Genomic DNA, 22,640 nt, shown 5'->3' with positions numbered 1-22,640 from the left:
CGGCATGATTTCTCATTATCAATTTAAGTTGTTTTTATTGCATGATTGTTGTTGATGTAGATATCTGATCTGTGACATTCTTGAAGAACCTTAGCCTTAGTATATAAGTTAAGATAGTCATCAATCTCTGAAACTATTGATCGCCCTATCAACTCCATTAGGGATTAAGGACAGCACTAACAAGTTACCCAAGGTCATCCCACCATGGCTGCCTACTTTGTTGGAACCATCCTCGTCTTGCCTGTGCTTTGTCCCTCACCAACTTAATTTAGGCTTTCCTTTCTTCTGAGAAACTTTTTATGCCTCCTTTCCTTCTGCATTGCTACTCTTTCTGCTGTTGTCGAATGTACACGCTTTTGTAGTGTGTAAGTTAGACCATGTATCAGGATCTGCTCAATTAGGTTCTGTTTCGTTCTGGTTTGAAACTTTTTATGCTTTCCTTTCTTCTGAGATACTTTTTATGCTTCCTTTTTCTTCCTCATTAGTGCTCTTTCTGCTGTTGTCGAATGTACACCCTTTTGTAGTGTGTAAGTTAAACCATGTATCAGGATCTGCTCGATTAAGTTCTGATTTGTGCTGGTTTGAATAACTTTGTACATGTTGATTTCTTATTTTCTGTTGTTTGTAAATTCCAAAAACTGCATTTGATTTGGTGGATGCTCCGCTATATTGGCGTGAAGAGAGAAATAAGAGAGCTTTTGAGGGGGTAGAGTCGAGCTTTGCTCAATTGAGGAGTAGCCTCTCCGGTCCCTTATTTTCTTTTGGTGCACCCATACCGTTTCCAATTGTATGGAAGATTGGGTGGAGTTTGTAGAACACATTTCTTTTTGTAGATTCTTTACCTTTCGGAATACCCCTTGTATACGGACAGAATTTTGGCCATGTTTATGTAGAAAATACATTTACTTGCTTTGTGATATTGGGCACACATTTCTCAGAGCTTGCAAGAGAAAGGGAACTAATATTCATACATGTATCTTATTGACTCTAATTGTACATGATAATCCTTTTTGCTGGCAGGTATTAGGTGTCTTGGCTCAGATAAAGGCTGAGAAGGATGCAGTTGATGTGCTAATACAACCTGTAGAAACATCTGATAGGCTTTTCCAAGACATTCAAGCTCGGCAGAAGCAGGTTGATGATTTGGAATATGGCCTTGATAGCCGTGGGCAAGGCGTAAGATCTATGGAAGAAATTCAATCAGAACTGGGTGAACTGCAGAGCAAAAAGTATGTAGTTATTTTCTGATTGTAGCTAGAAGTATATAGTTATTTCTGTCCATTAAAGTGCATCTTCTTTCTTATTTTCTTTATGCTATACCAAATTTGTCATCATTTCATAAACTCTATTTTTGAATTTTCAACACTTAAGCATATCAGTATAACTGTAGTATACTTATGCTTTTGGACTAAAACTATTAGCATGTCCTATATCTGACAACCAGAGACAATTTGTATACGGACGTGGAGAAGCTGAGAAATGACCAGAGATATATGGAAAATGAATATGCAAGTTTCCAATTAAGATGGGCTAATGTAAGGGAGGAGAAGTCACGAGTAGCAAACATATTGGACCAAATGAAAAGGATTGAAGAGGAATTGGATCGCATTGTGGAGGAGAAAAATCAAATTGGGCTTGAAGAGAAGGTAATTGTTTCGCTATCAATATTTTGTTGCATTTAGCTATCCAACTGCATATTGTTTCCTATGTTTAAGGTATATGCTCTTCTTCTTTAGTTCTTGGGTTTGCTGTTTTGCTCCTAACGTGTATCGTCTTTAGGAGTCTTGTAACGGAGAGTATATTGATAGTTGTGTGAAATAGCACCCGTAATCTGTCACCTCTATACTTGCTCCACTTTGTCCCTTGCGTATCATACCTTTCAAGGACTACTCATTTTTTGTATTAAAAATAACTTGAGGAAAGGGCACATATGGCATGCACCTTTAGACATCTACCTAAATTAATAGAGAAACTGATACATTTGTAACCTTCCACTAAATAAGTGATGGTGTATTATTGAAATAGGGCTCAAATTCTTGATACATATTATTTACACTGACAAAAGATCTCGTGGAGGGAGGTTGATAATACTTTTGATCTTTCCTCGTTGAAGAATAACCAATAAAAACACATTTAAGGGCTCTAGGATCAAGTTTTCCAGCATTCCTCGTACGGATGATGCAGCCACAACCAAACATCTTTGGAGTAACACTATATTAATTCGAACCGTTTAAAGCTTCGGAAGAACTCTGAAAATTGAGGGTTTAAGTGACATTTTATTGATAAGATGGACAATTACTAGAATGACCCCTATTCATGGTAAACATAAGATATCTTGCCACTTCCAACAAATGCCTATTCTTTCTTTCAACAGTCCTTTTTTGTGCATTAGTGTAAAGACAACTAATTTGACGGATAATCACATTGAACTTCAAATAAGTACCAAATCTTCTATCCATGTATTCTGTGCTATTGTCAGTTCTCAGTTTTCTTAATCTTAGCCTCAAATTGAGTACAAATCATTTTATGAAATGAACTGAAAGCAAGAGAAAACTTCCCCTTTTAGCAAATGCACCCTAGTCTTTCTCGTCCGATAATAATCAATAAAAGTAACATACCATCGTCTACTTGGCAAACACTGGTTTGGTAGGAGCCCATGCATCAGAATGAATTGTAAAAGTAGTAGTACTTTTATTAAGTCAAAGGGTAAGAGTTTCTAGTATGATTGGCATAATCACAAGCAGTACAAAATAAATGAAATTGAGTTTTTGAAAACAAGCTAGGCATAACTTCCTTGAGACAAAAATGATGGGTGCCCTAGCCATCATCTTTAATAAATTTAAAAAGGGTTGACCATAGTTTTTAGATCCATCAAACATCTATAGGCCAGCATGCAATCTACCACTACCATTCCTCTTCCCCATTTTGATGATTTTGAAAGACACAATGATCAGGGAGGAATTTTATTTTACAATTTTGGGCTTCGATGATGGAACTAACAAATAGCAAGTTAACAAGAAATTCAGATATATGGAGAAAAGGCGACGGTCCTAGGAAGAGCCTGTCGACATTCACACCATAATCAATAGGCCAAGAAGAAAATTAAAGTGAGTAATAGAAGTAGTACCTGATTACACAATTGGATGTAGCAACAAAAGGGGAGTCAAGTTTGAACAGGAGTCACGGAGATGCCGAATTTTATCAGAAGACAAGGTTCTTGTTTTGAAGTCTGCCTCCTTGGATGTCTGGACATTTTCTGCCATTATTGTTTTGGTCCCTGGATAGACCTACTCGTTTTCTCCCACGACTTCTAGTTAGTCTATCATGTAGCTTCCAAAGTGTCTTCTTTGTATGAACAGGCTCCCCAACAATAATCACCCTGAAAGTGATATTTATTAGAAGAAATTGCCTTTGGTTGTTCATAAGGCAGTTAACCCAGATTTCTCATGTGGCTCAGGATAAAGCATTACACCTCGTTGGCTTTATTCTACTGGACATAATAGTATACATCCTCAATAGAAGGAAAAAGAATTTTATCAAGAACTTGAACCCTTAGTTGAGCATACTCCTGTTTCAAAATGACCAGAAAATCATAAACTCACTCCTTTTTAATCAACTTTTGAAATAGGACTATATCCTCAGTGCTTATCAACTCGTCTTGTTTTATGTCATGGATTTTATACCGAATACTGAATTTTCAATCTCAGGGCATCATTTCCCTTGAGAGATTAAGTGCATTTAGTTGAGTTTCATATTTTCTTCAAGCAGAGTAAGTGCTTTGTTATCTTACTATTTTTTGCTGCGAATATTTCTCTTTCTTAGGATTTTCATCAGAGCTTCTTTTACCTTGTATTTTCTAAATCTGTTTTGATTTTTTTTCTTGAGCCGATGGTTTATCAGAAACAATGTAGCCTCGCCCCATACTGTTGTTGTAGTTTCAAGCAGTAAATACTGTTTAGAAATTCGAGGGTGCATAGTATTCAAAAGTCATGTCATAACAAGAGCATTGTCAAGATTCTGTTGACCATAAATAGCAACAGTCAAGTCAGCTGTGCTTTTTTCATTAATTATATGACCAAGTAATTTTTCAAGAATTAGTATCTAGTTTCCCAAGAGGGATAGTTTCAAGTATCTCGGGTCCGTGATCCAGAGTAACGGTGAGATTTTTCAAGTATCTCGGGTCTGTGATCAAGAGGGATAGTCATGTAATTTTTCAAGAATTAGTATCTACTAATTCAAGAATTTTTCAAGAATTAGTAATTTTTCAAGAGGGATAGTTTCAAGTATCTCGGGTCCGTGATCCAGAGTAACGGTGAGATTGACGAGGATGTCTCGCACCGTATTGGGGCGGGATGGATGAAGTGGAAGCTCGCGTCGGGGGTGTTGTGTGATAAGAAGGTGCCGCCCAAGCTGAAAGGCAAATTCTACAGGGTGGTAGTCCGTCTGGCCATGTTGTATGGAGCGGAGTGTTGGCCAGTTAAGAACTCCCACATCCAAAAAATGAAGGTGGCAGAAATGCGGATGTTGCGCTGGATGTGTGGGCTGACTAGAGGGGATAGAGTTCGGAATGAGACTATCCGGGAGAAGGTTGGTGTGACTCCAGTGGAGTGCAAGATGCGGGAAGCCCGATTGAGATGGTTCGGACACGTGAAGAGGAGGGGCATGGATGCCCCGGTTCGTAGGTGTGAGAGGCTAGCGTTGGATGGTTTTAGGCGGGGTAGGGGTAGGCCGAAGAAGTACTGGGGTGAGGTGATTAGGCGGGACATGGAGCAGTTACAGCTCACCGAGGACATGACCCTAGATAGGAAGGTCTGGAGGACGCGAATTAGGGCAGAAGACTAGGGTCGGTTTGGGTCGCTAGTGTAGGGAATTACTTGGTGGGGGTTTTATTCTTGTTATGATTCCGTGTTCCATGTTTTATTACGAATCTGTGTGCTTTCCTCTGTTTTCTAATACTTATGGGTGCCGTATTTATGTTATGTAATCTAGTTCTGTGCTTTACTATGAGTTGGTGTGGTATCTCGTGACTTGAGCCGGGGGTCTATCGGAAACAGCCTTTCTACTTCTTTAGAGGTAGAGGTATGGACTGCGTACATCTTACCCCCCAGACCCCACTAGGTGGGAATACACTGGGTTTGTTGTTGTTGTAGTATCTAGTTTCCCAGAACTGATTTGTGTGAGTTTTTAGTACTTTTGTGTCACCCCATTGTTTGAGTAACAACCCCAAGGTTCTTTTTTGGAATAAGGACTCTATTAGGGAAGAAATATCTTCTAGAGAAGAAAATTTGCAGAATTTGAAAGCCTAAGATAAAACCCTCAGATAAGAAAATTTCCACGGCTTAAATTCAAGGGTCGTGATTGGCACTTAGAACAAGTTTTAAAAATGCAATGAATGAAAGCAACAATATACATATATATCCTTTTAATGCGATACTAAAGCAGCAAATAACACATGCAACATGCAGGTACAAGTCAGTCCATATCATGTCCAAATCATAGGCCTTAGAGGATCAAGTCCATCGACGCTAGACCAATCATGTCCCAATAATAGGCGCTTGGGGATCAAGTTTCTTTGATCAGTCATTCTAGACCCTGGGCCCTGATGAATTCCAAGTGATCCACTAGATCGATTCATATAGGGCCTTACAGAACTCAAGATCTGTTAGACCAGACACCCATAAGCCCTCATGTATCCTAGAGATTTGATAGACCAAGTAGCCAGATATCGATATCTATGCAGTTAACTAGCATGTACATATGTGATACAAGTAATCATGTCATCAAATATTGTCATGAAAGACTAGTCAAGAGGTTCATATAAGATTGGTAAAGCAGAGGACTGAGGATCCTCATTCCACCTGTTCCAATGTGGATTAGTAAATGCCAATATCCCTATTATGATATAACAATTAAATTTCTAAGATACATTGCTCGGCTTAAAGGAAAATAGTTGTAGCCATGCTTTAAGTCTCATTAAAGTCATATCTCGGGAATAAGAATGTACAATCCACATTAACAGTTCAAAATATCATGTATGACCTAGTATGCGCTCGCCCCACAATGCACTAGGTGTTTAAAAGCTAAATCATGCAAGTTCCGTATCATGACATTGAAAAAGCAAGTATTCGAGAAGTTTAAGTCTCACTTGCCTTATAATTGATATGAAAGCCTCTCTTGAAATGCCAAAACACCTCGAAACAACCTTCAATAGCCTGTGTATTTAAAGCACAAATAATGGGTCCAAATTAGTCTAAGGAAGCTAGTCTCATAAATTTAGAACACTTCGAGGTCAAAGTCAATGCTTGGTCAACTCAAACCCTCCCATTGGGCCAACGGTCCGAAATCTGAATTGATTACAAGGACGTGTTACCATAATTCGTAGAGTCCAAATCTATAATTAAGTTTCAATCTTGAGTTCAATTAATGGGTCAACTCTGAATTTTTCCCTATTTCAAGCTTAGGGCTAAATCTCAATATTTCTAAAAAACAATGTTCTTAAAGGTGAAAACGTCCAATATCTAATACACAATTATATTGATACTCATGTTGAAAAGAATAGTTACCATGAAAGAAAATTGATACCTTCAATAAGAACTAATTATTTCTTCTCATCGTAAGATTTTTATTGAATCAACAATCTATGCTTTGTGCCTTTTCCAAAACTCTCCAACGTAGATGTCCATCCTAAAGGTTTAATTCACCTTCTAGTCATTAGTTGCAGCCGCCGTTTGGAGCGTTCAGAGCTCCTACTCGTTCCTGAATTCTCCTGTATGAAGTGTAAGTGCATTGTTTCTCATTCTTTTTTCCCTATGTAAACCTTTAACAGCTAATGCCTTAGATGTGGGCTTGGCCCTCTTCCCTATTGAACAATATAACAAGCTCACATATTGTATAAATATGTTTCATATGTACTCGCTTCGATATGTCCAGTAAAACTAGTAAACTACAATTAAAGGGATAATTCCAAGTTCACTTTAAAATATCTAATTGGGTTATTTCAAATATATGGCTGGAAATATGATCTGATATGTCGGTATCCCACTTCTGGTGGTTGAAAGTTGCTAAAACTGGGATGGGTAGGCTTGAGATAGGTGGCTGGCCCCCACAAGTAAAGATTTCCCTCTAACTGCTCTTGAAAAAGTTCTACTCGTTGGCATGGGAAGCTAACACATCACTAGCGCTGGAGTGGTTGGTGGTGCGTGACGATGTATATGGCAGTTTTGGCGGAGCTGTTGTTGGGTTTGGTAACTGGAGATAGAGGAAGATGTGGTGGTGTTGATTTTTGCACAAGCACATATTTTGGATGTGAACAATATGAGAGGGTCTCCATCAAGTGTTATTCAGAGACTAGACAAGATCAGGAAGTCCTTCCAATGGCAAGGGAACAAGGAGAAAAGAGCTTTTCATTTAGTTAAATGGAAGGACATCATAAGAAGCAAAAAGCAGGGTGGCGTTGGCATTAGGAATCTGAAACATCAGTGCAAAGCTTTGAAGACCAAATGGCTACGGAGATATGCACAAGAACCCCAAACTTTATGGGGCAGTGTCATTAAAAGAAAATATGGGGAGGAAGATTGTTGGGTATCAAGGGAGGTTACGACACCTTATGGAGTCTAGTCTGTGGAGGTCAATCAGGCCTTCTGGCCATTCCTTAAAAATCATTCAAAGGTCAGTGTGCACAAATGGAGCCAAGACTTATTTCTGCAAAGACAAATGGAGAGGGACAAGGTCTTTACAAGATCTGTTCCCTGATTTATTTGACCTGTCCCTATTTCAGCACATTACAGTTGCTCAAGTGTGGACACTCAGGGATGAGACCTGAGATTCAGAAGAGGGATGAATGATTGGGAGATCCCAAGAGTGATTGATCTATTCCAAGGGATGCAAGAAGGTGTAGACTGCTTGTGGTGGAATAGACTTCCCAAAGGATTGTATAAAGTCAGTTCAGGGTACAGACAACTATCACATAGAACCACAGATTACCATGTGGCCATGGAAACACATCTGGAAGATTAAGATTCCTCATAAAGTTGCATGTTTTACTTGGCTTCTGGCTAAAGAAGCTGTCCTGACTCGCGAGAATTTGATTAAGAGGAAGATCTCACTTTTCTCAAGGTGCTTCTTATGTGAAAAAGAAGCTGAGACAGTGAATCACCTATTCCTTCACTGCAGCAGCATCACAGATCAACTATGGAAGATTTTCATCAATCTCAAGGGCATTAATTGGGTAATGCCAAGAAAGATTGCTGACACTCTTTTTAGTGGGAGGAAGGAGGATCATTCCTTCATGTGTATGGTGGACAATTTGGAAAGAAAGGAATGATAGATGTTTTGAGGATAGAAGCAATTCAGTACAACAGATTAATCTAAATTATATTTTGCTAGTTTGCTTTTGGTGTACTAAGTTGTACTCGGGTGATACAAAATCAATCCTAGATGTCCGAGATACCATCTAGGTTTGATTTGTTTTTGGTATACTCTGTATCTAACCTTACTCTTGTAAATATGTTTTTTCAGTACTACCTAAGTACTGGCATGAATACAAAATGTTACCCGTTTCAATAAAAAAAATATGATAGGGTCTCCAGTTGTGTGGGATTACACTGGGTATGATTGTTAGAATATGAGTAGGAATAGGAATAACATATATAATCCTACTTGGAAAGGGATTGTAATGTAGTGTCTTATTAGGAAAAAGATTGGAATGTAGTGTCTATAAATAGGGTCTCAATGTAATAATGTAGTTACAATTATTCAATAATAGTTTTTCTCCTATATTTCTCACATGGTACCAGAGCCTCTACGATCTTGGTAGAGAATCAAAGAGCTTCCATTGCTGGCGAGCGGCTATAACCCATATATTCCGCCCGTCCGGCCAATGATCATGTTAGCAAAAGTTAGGCCACCACACTTCTTTTCCCTACTTTCTCATAGCTAATTTGCATAGTACTGTGCATCTTTTCGGCTTACTTTCTCATATCTGAGTTGCATAGCATCGTGCGTCTTTTCGATGACTCCTTAGATCTAATTTGCGTAGTTCCATGCGTCTTTATGGTGACTCCTCATATTTGATTTGCGTAGGGTCGTGCCATCATTCCGATCCTACCCATATAAGTTCTCTTTTCCAGTAGGATCGTGCTGTCATTCCGACCCTACCCATATAGTTTCTCTTTTTCAGTAGGGTCGTGTCGTTATTCCAGCCCTACTCATATAATTTCTATTTTTCAGTAGGGTCGTGTCGTCATTCAGACTCTACCCATATAATTTCTATTCCTTAGTAGGATCATGCCATCATTCCGACCTACTCATATAATTTTCTTTCTCAGTAGGGTCGTGTCATCATTTCGACCCTACCATATAATTTTTTTTCAAATGGTGACCACTTTTCAATCATCAAATCTAATAATCCGGCACGTGAGTATGTTCCGGCCAGTTCTTCGGTGACTATCTTGTTCAAGATCTACTCATCTCTTGATTTCAAGATGACCCTTATATTTTATACCAGTTTCCGGTAATTTTCCAGTGACACATTGACTTTCCGGCGATGTTTACTACTTTTCGGATCACTTTTTCAGTTTGTTTCGTTTCAGTTGAGGTCTCCTAGACGTCCAAAGCAGTCCTTATCAGTTTTCTTGCAGATATCTTCACCAAGTCCCTCATCGATCCTCGTATTAGTTACATCCATAACTAGCTTGGTACATATGTCTTCTATGCACCAGCTTGAGGGGGAGTGGTAGAATATGAGTAGGAATAGAAATAGGAATAGCATATATAATCCTACTTGGAAAGGGATTGTAATATAGTGTCCTATTAGGAAAAGGATTGGAATATAGTGTTTATAAATAGGGTCTCAATGTAATAATGTAATAATGTAATTACAACAATTCAATAATATTTTCTGTTATGTTTATCACAACGATGTTGTTGAACAATATGAGAGGGAAGTTAACTCGACCTCTTGAAACATAAATGGAGCTGTTGTGCTATATAGGGAGAGAAATCAACTTAAAAAAGGCAGCAATGACATATCAGAAATATTATTTCTGTCCGAAGAAGAATCCGTTGTATTTCTGTATGTCTTTACATCCCATGAACAACGGCCGAGGATATACAAGAAGTCCTATTACTAATTTATGAAAGACAATCAGTCACAACCCATCAATTACATGTAATTACAACTAAATAAAATATCCTACAATAAAGTTGGTAAATAAAATATCCTACAACCGAGCTAGCTAACACCTATGTTGCTCGGACTCGGCAGTTTTGTCGCCGAACCCCTCTCGACACGAGACTGAGGCGGGTGCGGGTGCTTCCGCCATCTCCGATTCCGTCAAATGATTTCGGAGACGTTGACCAAGTTAATCGGCAACTTACGTGGAAAAATTCCGACCAACAACCACCGGAACAGGCGGAACAGAGATGGCGTTGTCGATGTGCCACCGCCGTCGCCGGAAACCGTGATTGTCAATCATCCGTTTCTTCCCACCTCAGTCGGCGTCGGCGTCGACGTCACTGTGTCAGTTCAGCCGACGTTTTATTTGTTTTTGTTATATGGAGTACATATTAATATTTATGTATATATTTTTTAAGAAAAAATAAGAACAATCAGTGTATGCTTACTTTGACAGTTTGACAACACTAGGTTGGTTGATTGGATTTCTTTATTTTAAATTCTTTATGATATACTTTGACAGTAGTATACTTACTTTGACAACAGTATGTTGGTTAAAATTTTAATTATACTTAATTTCTTATTTTTTGGTAAATATACATGAGTTATAATTCTGGGAAAAGTTTCTAATACTAATACTATGACTCTATATTTATAATATTTGATTTTTTTTTGGCCGAATTCCCACACCCGTATCCATACTCGGATTCGCACTCCCGAATCTGAAAATTTATATTTTAACGAATCCGACTCTCGGATCCGCACCCGTCTCGGATACCCGCACCCGAGTCGAAGCAACTTAGGCTAACACACATAAATTGATTTAAGACATTTTTTTCTCATGATTGTATTGTTATTAGTTTCTTGTTAATTTGATGCAACCCATTACAAACCTGTTAATTTGATGCAACCCGTTACAAACCTATGTTCGAAATGTTTACATGAACTATTTCTTTTTTTTTTTTTTTTTTTTCCTTTTGATGAAGAATTTTTACATGAACTACTCTACCTGTACTTTAATGTTTGTTCTATTTAAAGCTAGAAAGATATCCCAAGTTCACAGTGCATACCTTGTGAATTTCAGCATCTTGCAGAGGCTTTTGGTCCCTTATTGAAGGAAAAAGACAAACGCTTAAGGGACCATGAGGATCTGAAAACAAAACTTGGTGAACAGTGGGAAGAGCAGGCAGAAATTAAAAGAAATTATCAACAGGAAGTTGATACACTTTTGAAGATTACCTCTAAAATTAAAGAGTATGTTTTCTTAATTCGATGGAGCAAAAGATCATTCTATAATTGGTCATGTTGATAATTAGTTCTCTTGTAGGTATTATGATTTGAAGAAAGAACAAAGATTGAATGAACTGCAGGACAAGCGAAGACTGTCAGAATCCCAACTTCAAAGTTGCGAGTCCAGGAAGCATGAGATAACAGCTGAAGTGAAAAAAAGTAAGGAGTTGATGGGGAACCAGGATGGCTTGAGACGCAACATTGAGGATAACTTGAACTATCGGAAAACTAAGGCTGAAGTTGATAAGCTTACCCATGAGATTGAATTACTGGAAGATGAAGTGTTGACGTTGGGTGGCTTTTCCACTGTTGAAGCTGAGCTTAAAAAGCTTTCACTCGAAAGAGAGAGGCTACTTTCTGAGGTATGAATTGATATCTTTGTAAATATGCTGGAAAATCACTTTTGGTATAAATATCCAACCGATAGATATCATGTTGCTTTCTTTTGTCTCTCAATGAATGTCTTACACTCTAGAATGTTTCTCTTCTGGCTTCCATATGATTTCAGTAAAGATTGGCATATATACAAGCTTATCCTGATGGAAAGTTCAATTTTGAAGGTCAATAATCTGGTCTGATTTACTTTTCGAGCTAGAACAGCAGTGTGTCTGAAAGTGATTTCTTTCTTGGACACTATTGAGCTTAAGCCATGAGGACAAGAGTCATGATTTCTTGGAAAGAAGTTTAAAGTATTTCATCATGCATAATTACCAATTATTGCATCAACCAAGAGTCTTGTAGTTGTTATTCGAGTTTCACTTGGACACTATTCCTAACGAGTCTTGTAGTTGTTATTCGACATTTCACCTGGATACTATCCCTTTATTCCTTGGTGGTTGTTGTGAGAAATATAAGAAAAGAATATTATTAAATTGTCGTAACTACATTATTACACTGAGACATTCTAAGTAGGTAACTGTATTACAATCCTTTTCCAAGTAGGATTTTGTATACTATTCCTTCTCCTACTCGTATTCTAACACTTCCCCTCAAGTTGGTGCATACAAGTTATGTACCAAGCTTGTCATGGATGTAATTAATACGAGGATCAGTGAGGGACTTGGTGAAGAAATCCGTAAGAAAACTAGTAAGGACTGCTCGGGACTTCTGGGCGATCACAGTTGAAAAGTAACAAATTGAAGAAGTGGTCGGAAAACGTCACTGAAAAGTTGATTTGTCGCTGGAAAATTTTCGGAAAATGGTAATATGGGACATCTTGAAATCAAGAGATGAGTATATCTTGAACAAGTAATTATCGAAAAACTGGTCAGAACATGCTCACGCCCCGGATTATTAGATTTGACGGCTGAAAAGTGGTCAAAAGTTTGAGAAAAATTATATGGGTTGGGTCGGAATGACGACACAACCCTACTAAAAAAGAGAAAGAGAAATTATATGGATAGGGTCGGAATGACGGAATGATCCTATTGGAAAAGAAAAATTATATGAGGTCGGAATGACGGCAAGACCCTTCCCAAATTAGATCTGAGGAGTCACTGGAAAGATGCACGGGACTACTTAGATCTGAGGAGTCAGTGGAGAGACGCACGATGCTATGCAACTAAGATACGAGAAACTAATCTAGAAAGATGTGCTGTACCACACAAGTTAAATATGAGTAGTAATTCGGAGAGATGCATGGTGCTATGCAAATCAGATATGAGAAAGTGGTCACCGGAAAGATGCATGGTGCTACGCAAATCAGATATGAGAAAATAGTGAATGGAAAGAAGCATGGTGGCCCAATCTTTGCTAACATGATCATTGGCCAAACGGGCGTCATATATGGGTTATAGCCGCCCGCCGATAGCGGATGCTCTTTTACTCTCTACCAAGATCGTAGAAGTTTTGATACCATGTGAGAAATATAGGGGAAAAATACTATTGAATTGTTGTTACTACATTATTACACTGAGACCCTATTTTTCAATTCTTTTCCAAGTAGGACACTATATAACAATCCTTTTCTGAGTAGGAATCTGTATACGATTCCTTCTCCTACTCATATTCTAACAGTTGTCGTACCTCTTGAACTATTGGCTGACACCTTCTTTGCTTTGATATTCCTATCTTTCTTACAGGACTGCACATGTTTCAGATTCAACTCAAATTATCCGCCAAATAATTGTCCTTTGAATTTACGTGGTTAAGCTTATTGCAGTTAAACTAGTGCCATGACACTGCTACTATTTTCCTCCGAGTTTACATGGTTTCTCTTATTGCAGTTAAACAAGTACCATGGCACTGTATCTGTTTATCAAAGCAATATCTCCAAGAACAAAGTCGATCTTAAGCAGGCACAATACAAGGATATTGACAAACGCTATTTTGATCAGCTAATCCAGCTTAAGGTAATATATTAGTCCAACTATATGAAGCTAATTTGGTTAGTCATTTATGACATTGAACTATCTAATGCTGTTGGTATTGTACCCTTGGACAGACTACGGAGATGGCAAACAAGGATTTGGACAGATATTACAGTGCCCTTGACAAGTGAGCTCCTCGAGCTTTAGCCATTAGCTTCTTTCTGCATTATATGTTGGTTTACGTGCATTTCACGAACAACACGTGCTTCTAGCACTCAACATTTTCTTCTAACTAGTTAAATAATTGAAGATAACTCAATTGGTGAAGTTCAAATATATTGTGTTTCACGAAGGGAGTACAAAGATTCTTAATACTTTTCTTCTTGTAACACTTATAGTATTATCTTTTTTTGATAACCAAGAAATCCCTCATGGGTAGTGGCACGCTGTTCGAAACAGGGTTAGTAATTAGCTCTTCTTTTGATGTTGTTAATCTCAATGTTTGCCTTTTTCGGGTCCTAATTACAGAACAGCAAAGATTCTATATCTTTTCTATATTTGCAAAGTGTGCCATACTTTGACATCCTTAATCCTCTCCTGCTAGCTGGAGTGTACATATTGTATGACAAGTTACATATCATATGCTCCTACTTTGTCACAAATTTACTTAATGCTGCAGAGAGACTTTGTAAAATACCTGCTAATTGATCATGTAAGCTTGTCTGGATCGACTTATTTAAGGTGCTTTCAAGCCAAAATAGCTTTTAAGCACTTTTGTACTGTTTGGCTAAGGTAAAAAAGTGCTTTTAAGCACATGTTTTTAAGCCAAAATTAACTTATGGCTTATGCTATAAGTCCATCCAAACAGTCTGTTGAGAAAACTAATGAATCTCGACTTAATCTTGTGTTGAATGAAATGACAATCCAGTTTTATATGCTGTGTCCTGTAATGAAACAGTGTTTTAAGGAATGTGTATTGCAACCAGTTCGTCATAAATCAGTTGTTATGCATCTCCTCCACAACTTAAGTTTTTGAGAAGTTGCTTTAGCCATATAAGCTCTCATGTAGCCAAAACCACTGCTCAATGTGCTGCCTCTGCACTTGATCTAACTTCTCTGTCTTTGTTTTTGCACTTGAGACCGGTTTCTCAATACGTGCAATGCACATGTAGTTCAATAAGCACCACAAAGTTCGTATCTAAATAATATTTCAGACACACTCAAACCCCCGAGGAGCAATATATTTATTCTCACCCTTTAAAACCTCTGACTTTTTGCTGCTTAGGAAGGGGGATAGAACTTTGTGTAAGGATTGTAAGGTTATCCCGAGTGAGAATCTTGCGACCCAGCATAGACTACTAGTGATGGACTTGGTTATCAAGAAGGGCAAGTTGAGGCGGGGTGGGACGGATCGACCTAGAGTTAGGTGGGGCAGTCTGACTCTGGGTAGTGCTTTGGAGATAGGGGCGAAGTTGGAGGGGATGGGGGTATGGGATAGTAGGGGGGACGTGGATAGTATGTGGGATAGGGCTGCTAGTTGCATCAAGTAGTCTGCTAGAGAGGTGTTGGGTGTTTCAAGAGGTGGGTCTGGCCGGTATCGGGGGGATTGGTGGTGGAATGAAATTGTTAAGAAGAAGGTGGAGACGAAGAAGGTGGCTTACATTAAGTTGGTTGAGAGTAAGGATGAAGAGGAGAAACGGGTGAGCAGGGAGGAGTACAAGTTAGCTAAGAAGGAGGCTAAGTTAGCAGTTAAGGCTGCTAAGACAGTAGCTTTTGAGAGTTTGTATAAGGGGTTAGAGGAGAAGGGCGGGGAAAAAAGGTTGTTTAGACTTGCCAAGGTTAGGGAGCGGAAGGGTCGGGATCTGGACCAAGTAAAGTGCATTAAGGGGAAGGATGACAGAGTTTTGGTGGAAGACGTCCTCATTAAGAAAAGATGGCAGTCGTATTTTCATAGGCTCTTGAATGACGAGAGGAATAGAGGTGTCGTGTTAGGGGAGTTAGAGCAGTCCGGAGAGTGTCGCGACTTTGGCTTTTGTCGGCGTTTTAAGGTAGAGGAGGTCAGTGAGGCTATTCGCAAGATGCGAAGGGGCAGGGCGATGGGGCCCAAAGTGAGGCTATTCGCAAAATGCGAAGGGGCAAGGCGACGGGGCCCGACGAAATTCCAGTGGATTTTTGGAAGTTCTCTGGCCGGACCGGTTTGAGGTGGCTAACCGACTTATTTAACAATATATTCAAGTCAGCAAAGATGCCCAAGGCATGGAGATGGAGGACGATGATTCCTTTGTATAAGAACAAGGGTGACATTCAGAGTTGCAACAATTACCGGGGTATTAAGTTATTGAGTCACACGATGAAGATTTGGGAGAGGGTGGTGAAGCGGAGGTTGAGGAGGATTGTGTTTATTTCAGAGAATCAATTTGGTTTTATGCCTGGTCGCTCCACGACTGAGGCAATCCACCTAGTGCGGAAACTGGTAGAGCAGTACAGAGAGAGGAAGAGGGATCTTCACATGGTGTTTATTGACTTGGAAAAGGCGTATGACAAGGTCCCTAGGGAGGTTCTTTGGAGATGCGTGGAGGCGACAGGGGTCCCGGTGGTGTACATCAGAGCGATTAAGGACATGTATGAGGGGGTGAAGACTCGGGTAAGGACAGTGAGAGGAGATTCTGAGCATTTCTCGGTCTTGACAGGGTTGCACTAGGGATCGACTCTAAGTCCGTTTTTATTTGCTTTGGTGATGGATGTGTTGACGCTGAATATTCAAGGCGAGGTGCCTTGGTGTATGCTTTTCGCGGATAATATTGTTTTGATTGAGGAGTCGCGACAAGGGGTTAACGATAAGCTGGAGGATTGGAGACAAACCCTGGAGTCTAAAGGTTTTCGGTTGAGTAGGACCAAGACGGAGTACTTAGAGTGCAAGTTTAGTGAATCGAGGCAAGAGGAGGTAATAGTGAAGTTGGATTCCTAGGTGGTTTGCAAGAAGGATAGTTTTAAGTATCTCGGGTCTACGATTCAGGGGAATAGAGAGATAGATGGGGATGTCTCTCACCGTATTGGGGCAGGTTGGATGAAATGGAGGCTTGCTTCGAGAATTTTATGCGATAAGAAGGTGCCCCTAAGTTGAAAGGCAAATTCTATAGAATTACAGTCCGGCCTGCTATGTTGTATGGAGTGGAGTGTTGGCCGGTTAAGAATTCTCATATCCAAAAGTTGAAGGTGGCGGAAATGAGGATGTTGCGTTGGATGTGTGGATTCTCGAGGGCTGACAGAGTTAGGAATGAAATTATTCGGGAAAAGGTAGGAGTAGTGTCAGTGGAGGATAAAATGCTGGAAGTGAGGTTGAGGTGGTTTGGTCATGTGATGAAGAGGGGCGCGGATGCTCCAGTTCGTAGATGTGAGAGGTTGGCCTTGGAAGGTTTCAAGTGGGGTAGGGGTAGACCGAAGAAATGCTGGAGAGAAGTGATTAAGCGTGACTTGGAGCAGTTACAGCTGACTGAGGACATGATCCTGGATACGAAGTTATGGAGGAATAACATTAGGATAAGGGTGTGAATGAGTCGCAGTCAGTATTTAGGTTGAACTTGGTGTCCTGTGTTTGGCAATGTACAATATATTTGTGGATGTCGTACATATGTTATTTTATCCTGTTCTATGCTTTTGTTGCTCTTTCATACTGTCTTTTGTCTTGAGCCGGGGGTCTATCGGAAACAGCCTCTCGACCTCTTTAGAGGTAGTGGTATGGACTGCGTACACTCTACTCTTCCCAGACCCCACTATGTGGGAGTATACTGGGTTTGTTCTTGTTGTTGTTGTTGTTGTACCCTTTAAAGCCTCTGGAGGACTTCAAAAATTGAAGATTTTATGTGGCATTCTGTAAATAAGATAGGCAACAACTAGAATGATATCCCCCCAATAGTTCGTTTATAGATTCATAGTACATATAAAGAGATCTTGCCACTTACAACAAATGCATATATTTCCTTTCAGAAATCCCATATACCTATACCCCACTTTGTGGGAATCCACTGGGTATGTTATTTTTTTCCTGCGGAAGGTAGCATTTGTATTACTATCAAACAAAAAAATTAGATACCCCAAAAGAGAAGGTGCTAAGTTTGCATCTTTACAAAAGCAGATAAAACGTACAAAAAAGTCCCTGTCCAAATACCTACATCCTTGTACACTGCCATATAACTAAAGAAACATAATTTCCCGTTGTTTTTATTTGACCAAGCCGTAAATCAAGGATGAAAAGGAGATCTTGCTAAAGGTTTAAACATTCATTATTGATTTTATGACATGGTGCAAGGAACTGCTGTATTGCTTTTCAAATCTTCATTAGATTGGTGTTTACTAAGTTGGTTCTACTCTATGCGTGTTCCTTGTGGTCATATAACGTCTGTTTCCTAGATCAAGGTTGTATAAATTTTTAATTGTGTCCAATTTTTTCGAGTTTCCCTTCTTAATTTTCATTGTCTTGTACAAACTACGACCGGTACAACCATTTCTGTATGTAGATTCTTTTCAGGAGTCTCCTGTACTTTATGAGTGTGGATTCTAAATATGTGCACGTTCTATTTGGTTTCTCTTGTTTCAGAGCACTGATGCGTTTTCACACAATGAAAATGGAAGAGATAAATAAGATTATCAGGGAACTGTGGCAACAAACATACAGGGGCCAGGACATAGACTACATAAGCATTCATTCAGATTCTGAAGGATCTGGTACTCGATCTTATAGCTATAAGGTACTAAACTATATTTAGAACCTGCTGTGGTGCTTTATCTGCTGAAAAAAGCATGTAATGGTATTCAAGAAGGTGGGAGGAATAGAAGGAAATCTTGGTGAAACGTGGGCTTCGTACTATAAGCCCCTGAACCTTTGTTGATATTCTTTTCACTTTCTATTTTAAAATAATGCCTGTGATTCATAGGTTTTGATGCAAACTGGTGATACTGAGCTAGAAATGCGAGGGAGGTGTAGTGCTGGCCAAAAGGTGATCAGTCAGCTCAATTTTAATTTTTTCTTTAATGTGTTCATTTAATGTATATGTCGATAAAGCTTTGGTTTGACCACTCTGTTTGCTTAGCTTCCCCCAGCCCCTCAAAAAAAAGAGGAGGAGAAATTCCGAACCCCAAAGAACTTTCACTGAACTTTTGTTTTTTTTTTTCCTTTTCTTTTGAACTGATCTTGTACCGGAGTTTTGTTATTCTTCAGGTCCTTGCATCACTCATCATACGGTTGGCATTGGCTGAAACGTTTTGTCTCAACTGCGGAATTCTTGCACTGGATGAACCTACCACAAACCTAGATGGCCCCAACAGTGAGAGTCTTGCTGCAGCTCTGTTAAGGTACGTGTCGGTCAGTTACTAAGTATGAGCTCCTTCTGGATGTGAATTCTTAAGGTTTCGTCGTTTTCCCTTCACCAGAATTATGGAGGACAGGAAAGGCCAAGAGAACTTTCAACTAATTGTCATTACACACGATGAGCGATTTGCTCAATATATTGGTCAACGCCAGCATGCAGAAAAGTATTATCGCATCACAAAAGACGACCAGTAAGGCTCAGTCGTCACCATTCCCTTCTCGATTTATTTGTTTATCATCATTACATTGCATTATTTCACTCTCTGCGTTCCTTTTCCAGTCAACACAGCATAATTGAAGCTCAGGAAATATTTGATTGATATCGCATGGTTTCAGCCTCCGATGGTATTATATATTAGAAGCTTCACAGCTCGACTTGGTACGTATTGAAAAACTGGAAATCCACCATATGATAGAAACTGGATAGGATAGTCTCATTTTTCCCATTTTTGTATTTATGTGTTCTGTAAATTAGTGTTTATGTAATCTTAAATGATCTTCAACTCTGCATTTCCCCTGGCATTCTAGGGAAAGGTTTGCAATACACAAGGGCTCGTTTGGTAAGATGCATTAGAAAAGAATACCTTATTTGATATGCTTTTTTAACCTAGGTATAAATAGTGTACACTATATTTGGTATTATGCTATGCATAAGTAAAACTAATGCATGACAAAACCTTGGCATTAGCAATGCAATGGTTTTTAGTGCATAGATTAGCATAGTTGAAGACAATTGTCCCTCAACACCTTTTCACATCCTTATTGCATTTGTGAAGAGTATTTTTGTAATTTTATTTTATTTTATTTAAAGGAATTATGATGCATATTATTTTTAAAGGGGAGCGTTGGAGTAACTGGTAAAGTTGTGACCATGTGATCAGAAGGTCACAGGTTCAAGCCTTGAAAACAGCCTCTGGCAGAAATGCAAGGTAAGACTACGTACAATACAATCTTGTAGTGGGGCACTTCTCCGAATCCTGGGCGTAACGGGCACTTTAGTGCACCGGGTTGCCCTTTATGATGCATATTATTTTTGATACACCAAATCAAACAATGCATAAGAAATAATCTCAACATATGTGGAGTCTATAGAGATCTTATCTCTTTGTACGGTAGGGTTGCTGTTTTCGATAGATCCTCAACCCTAGTCACAAATCATGCGCTACACAATTGAAAATGATTAAAAAATAATAATTATGCAATCTCTTTTCAAATAAATTTAGATGGAAAACTTTTGGCCATACATTTTTTGTTTTATGATTGGTGTTTCAAAGTTTTTCTATAAGCTTGGAAGAAATCGTCTCCACAAATCATAATCTGCAAATATTTTAGATAAGAATACGCGTATGAATTTAAATTAGTCGAGTCGATAAATTTAGAACACCAAATCAATAAATCAAAACGAGAAAAAGGTACCTACCTTTTTATTGTCTTCAACGACCCAATTCCTAGTAGGCCTTAGGCAATTTATTTCAATATGAAATGTATGGACTACAATGGATATAATATTATTACAAATGCATAAAATGTGCATATAAGAAGTGGCTGACATCAGCAACTCTAGTACTAAGAGTAGATTTACAAACACAACTTTGTGTACTTTTTCTTTCTCGAATTTATACCACTAGAAGTGTCTAACGGTCTTCTATTATTAATAGTACGGAAAAGGCTCAAAAATACCTCTCAATTATCTGAAATAGCTCAAAAATATTCCTGAACTATCTGAAATAACTCAAAAATGTCCCTCGGTAGATTTTTGGCTCAAAAATACCCCTCCGTTAAATATTTGGCTCAAAAATACTCCTCCCTCTAACGAAATTCGGAAAAGGATCAAAAATATCCCTGAACTATCTGAAATGGGGCAAAAATACTCCTCTGTTAAATATTTGGCTCGAAAATACCCCTCCTCTTAACGAAATTAAATTATTTCGATTGAATTAAATCTTAACTTTAACTTTTTAACCCTAATACTTTAATTTTTTTACATAAAAGTATTTTTTTAATTTTAAAAATAAGATAATGAAAAAAGTATTTGAATTATAATATAAATTGGTTGAATTTGATTTGAAAAATAAACATACATTTATTCTAAAAAGGTATTTTCACTTTACATCTTTTTAATCTTTAAAGAAATTAACGAAATATAAATTAACGAAATTAATGAAATATAAATTCACTTAAAGAAATTAATGAAATAAAAATTAAGTGATGAACTTTATATAAATTAACGAAATAATCGAAATAATTTAATTTCGTTAAATACCCCCTTGTTAAATATTTGGCTAAAAAATACCCCTCCCCCTAATGAAATTAAATTATTTCGATTGAATTAGACCCTAACTTTAACTTTTTAATCCTAATACTTTAATTTTTTTTCATAAAAGTATTTTTTTAATTTTAAAATAAGATAATGAAAAAAAGTATTTGAATTATAATATAAATTGGTTGAATTTGATTTGAAAAATAAACATACATTTATTCTAAAAAGGTATTTTCACTTTACATCTTTTTAATCTTTAAAGAAATTAACGAAATATAAATTTTCACTTAAAGAAATTATCGAAATATAAATTAAATGATGAACTTTATATAAATTAACGAAATAATCGAAATAATTTAATTTCGTTAAATACCCCTCTGTTAAATATTTGGCTCAAAAATACTCCTTTTCTTAACGAAATTAAACTATTTCGATTGAATTAAACCCTAACTTTAACTTTTTAACCTTAATACTTTAATTTTTTTACATAAAAGTATTTTTTAATTTTAAAAATAAGATAATGAAAAAAAGTATTTGAATTATAATATAAATTGGTTGAATTTGATTTCGAAACTAAACATAAATTTATTCAAAAAAGGTATTTTCACTTTACATCTTTTTAATCTTTAAAGAAATTAACGAAATATAAATTTTCACTTAAAGAAATTAATGAAATATAAATTAAATGATGAACTTTATATAAATTAACGAAATAATCGAAATAATTTAATTTCGTTAAGGGAGGGTTATTTTTGAGCCAAATATTTAACAGAGGGGTATTTTTGACCCATTTCAGATAGTTCAGGGGTATTTTTGATCCTTTTTCGAATTTCATTAGAGGGAGGGGTATTTTTGAGCCAAATATTTAACGGAGGGGTATTTTTGAGCCAAAAATCTAATGAAGGGCATTTTTGAGCTATTTCGAATAGTTCAGGGGTATTTTTTAGCCTTTTCTGTTAATAATAAATTAAAATTTTCAACGTGAATAAGTACAGAAGGATAGGGTCTTATCTACCAATCAATTCTAATTAATGAGGTAAGAATGAAATCATTTTTAATAGGCATTATATGAGAAATCAAAAAGAGGGGCAAAAAAAAAAGTGTTGATGGTAAAGAAATAGCTAAATTTTCATCTTTTTGTGAGTTTTATACTTCAACTATGCATTATACTATTTATTTATCACTTTTTTTTTGAGCTTCATATATACCTCAACCGTAACTTCTCGCACACGCCTGTTG

General features: G+C 37.7%; 1 protein-coding gene across 1 annotated transcript in view; it reads left to right on the top strand.

Annotated features, from left to right (window-relative positions):
* Positions 1–19,747, top strand: part of LOC107871287 (DNA repair protein RAD50) — a gene marked incomplete in the record, with an annotated part of 34,567 nt that extends 14,820 nt beyond the window's left edge. Inside the window, 10 exon segments of the mRNA XM_047412726.1 lie at positions 1,445–1,646; positions 11,259–11,428; positions 11,502–11,826; positions 13,690–13,815; positions 13,908–13,960; positions 18,371–18,521; positions 18,708–18,770; positions 18,992–19,125; positions 19,204–19,332; positions 19,422–19,747. Of these exon segments, the coding sequence (XP_047268682.1) occupies positions 1,445–1,646; positions 11,259–11,428; positions 11,502–11,826; positions 13,690–13,815; positions 13,908–13,960; positions 18,371–18,521; positions 18,708–18,770; positions 18,992–19,125; positions 19,204–19,332; positions 19,422–19,461 (1,393 nt within the window).
* Between the last annotated feature and the right edge of the window lie 2,893 nt (positions 19,748–22,640).

The sequence above is a fragment of the Capsicum annuum genome, chromosome 5 (genome assembly GCF_002878395.1).
Source record: "Capsicum annuum cultivar UCD-10X-F1 chromosome 5, UCD10Xv1.1, whole genome shotgun sequence".
Lineage (NCBI taxonomy): Eukaryota > Viridiplantae > Streptophyta > Magnoliopsida > Solanales > Solanaceae > Capsicum > Capsicum annuum.
Note: the sequence above shows the minus strand (reverse complement) of the source record. Positions and strands in the feature narration are given on the sequence as shown.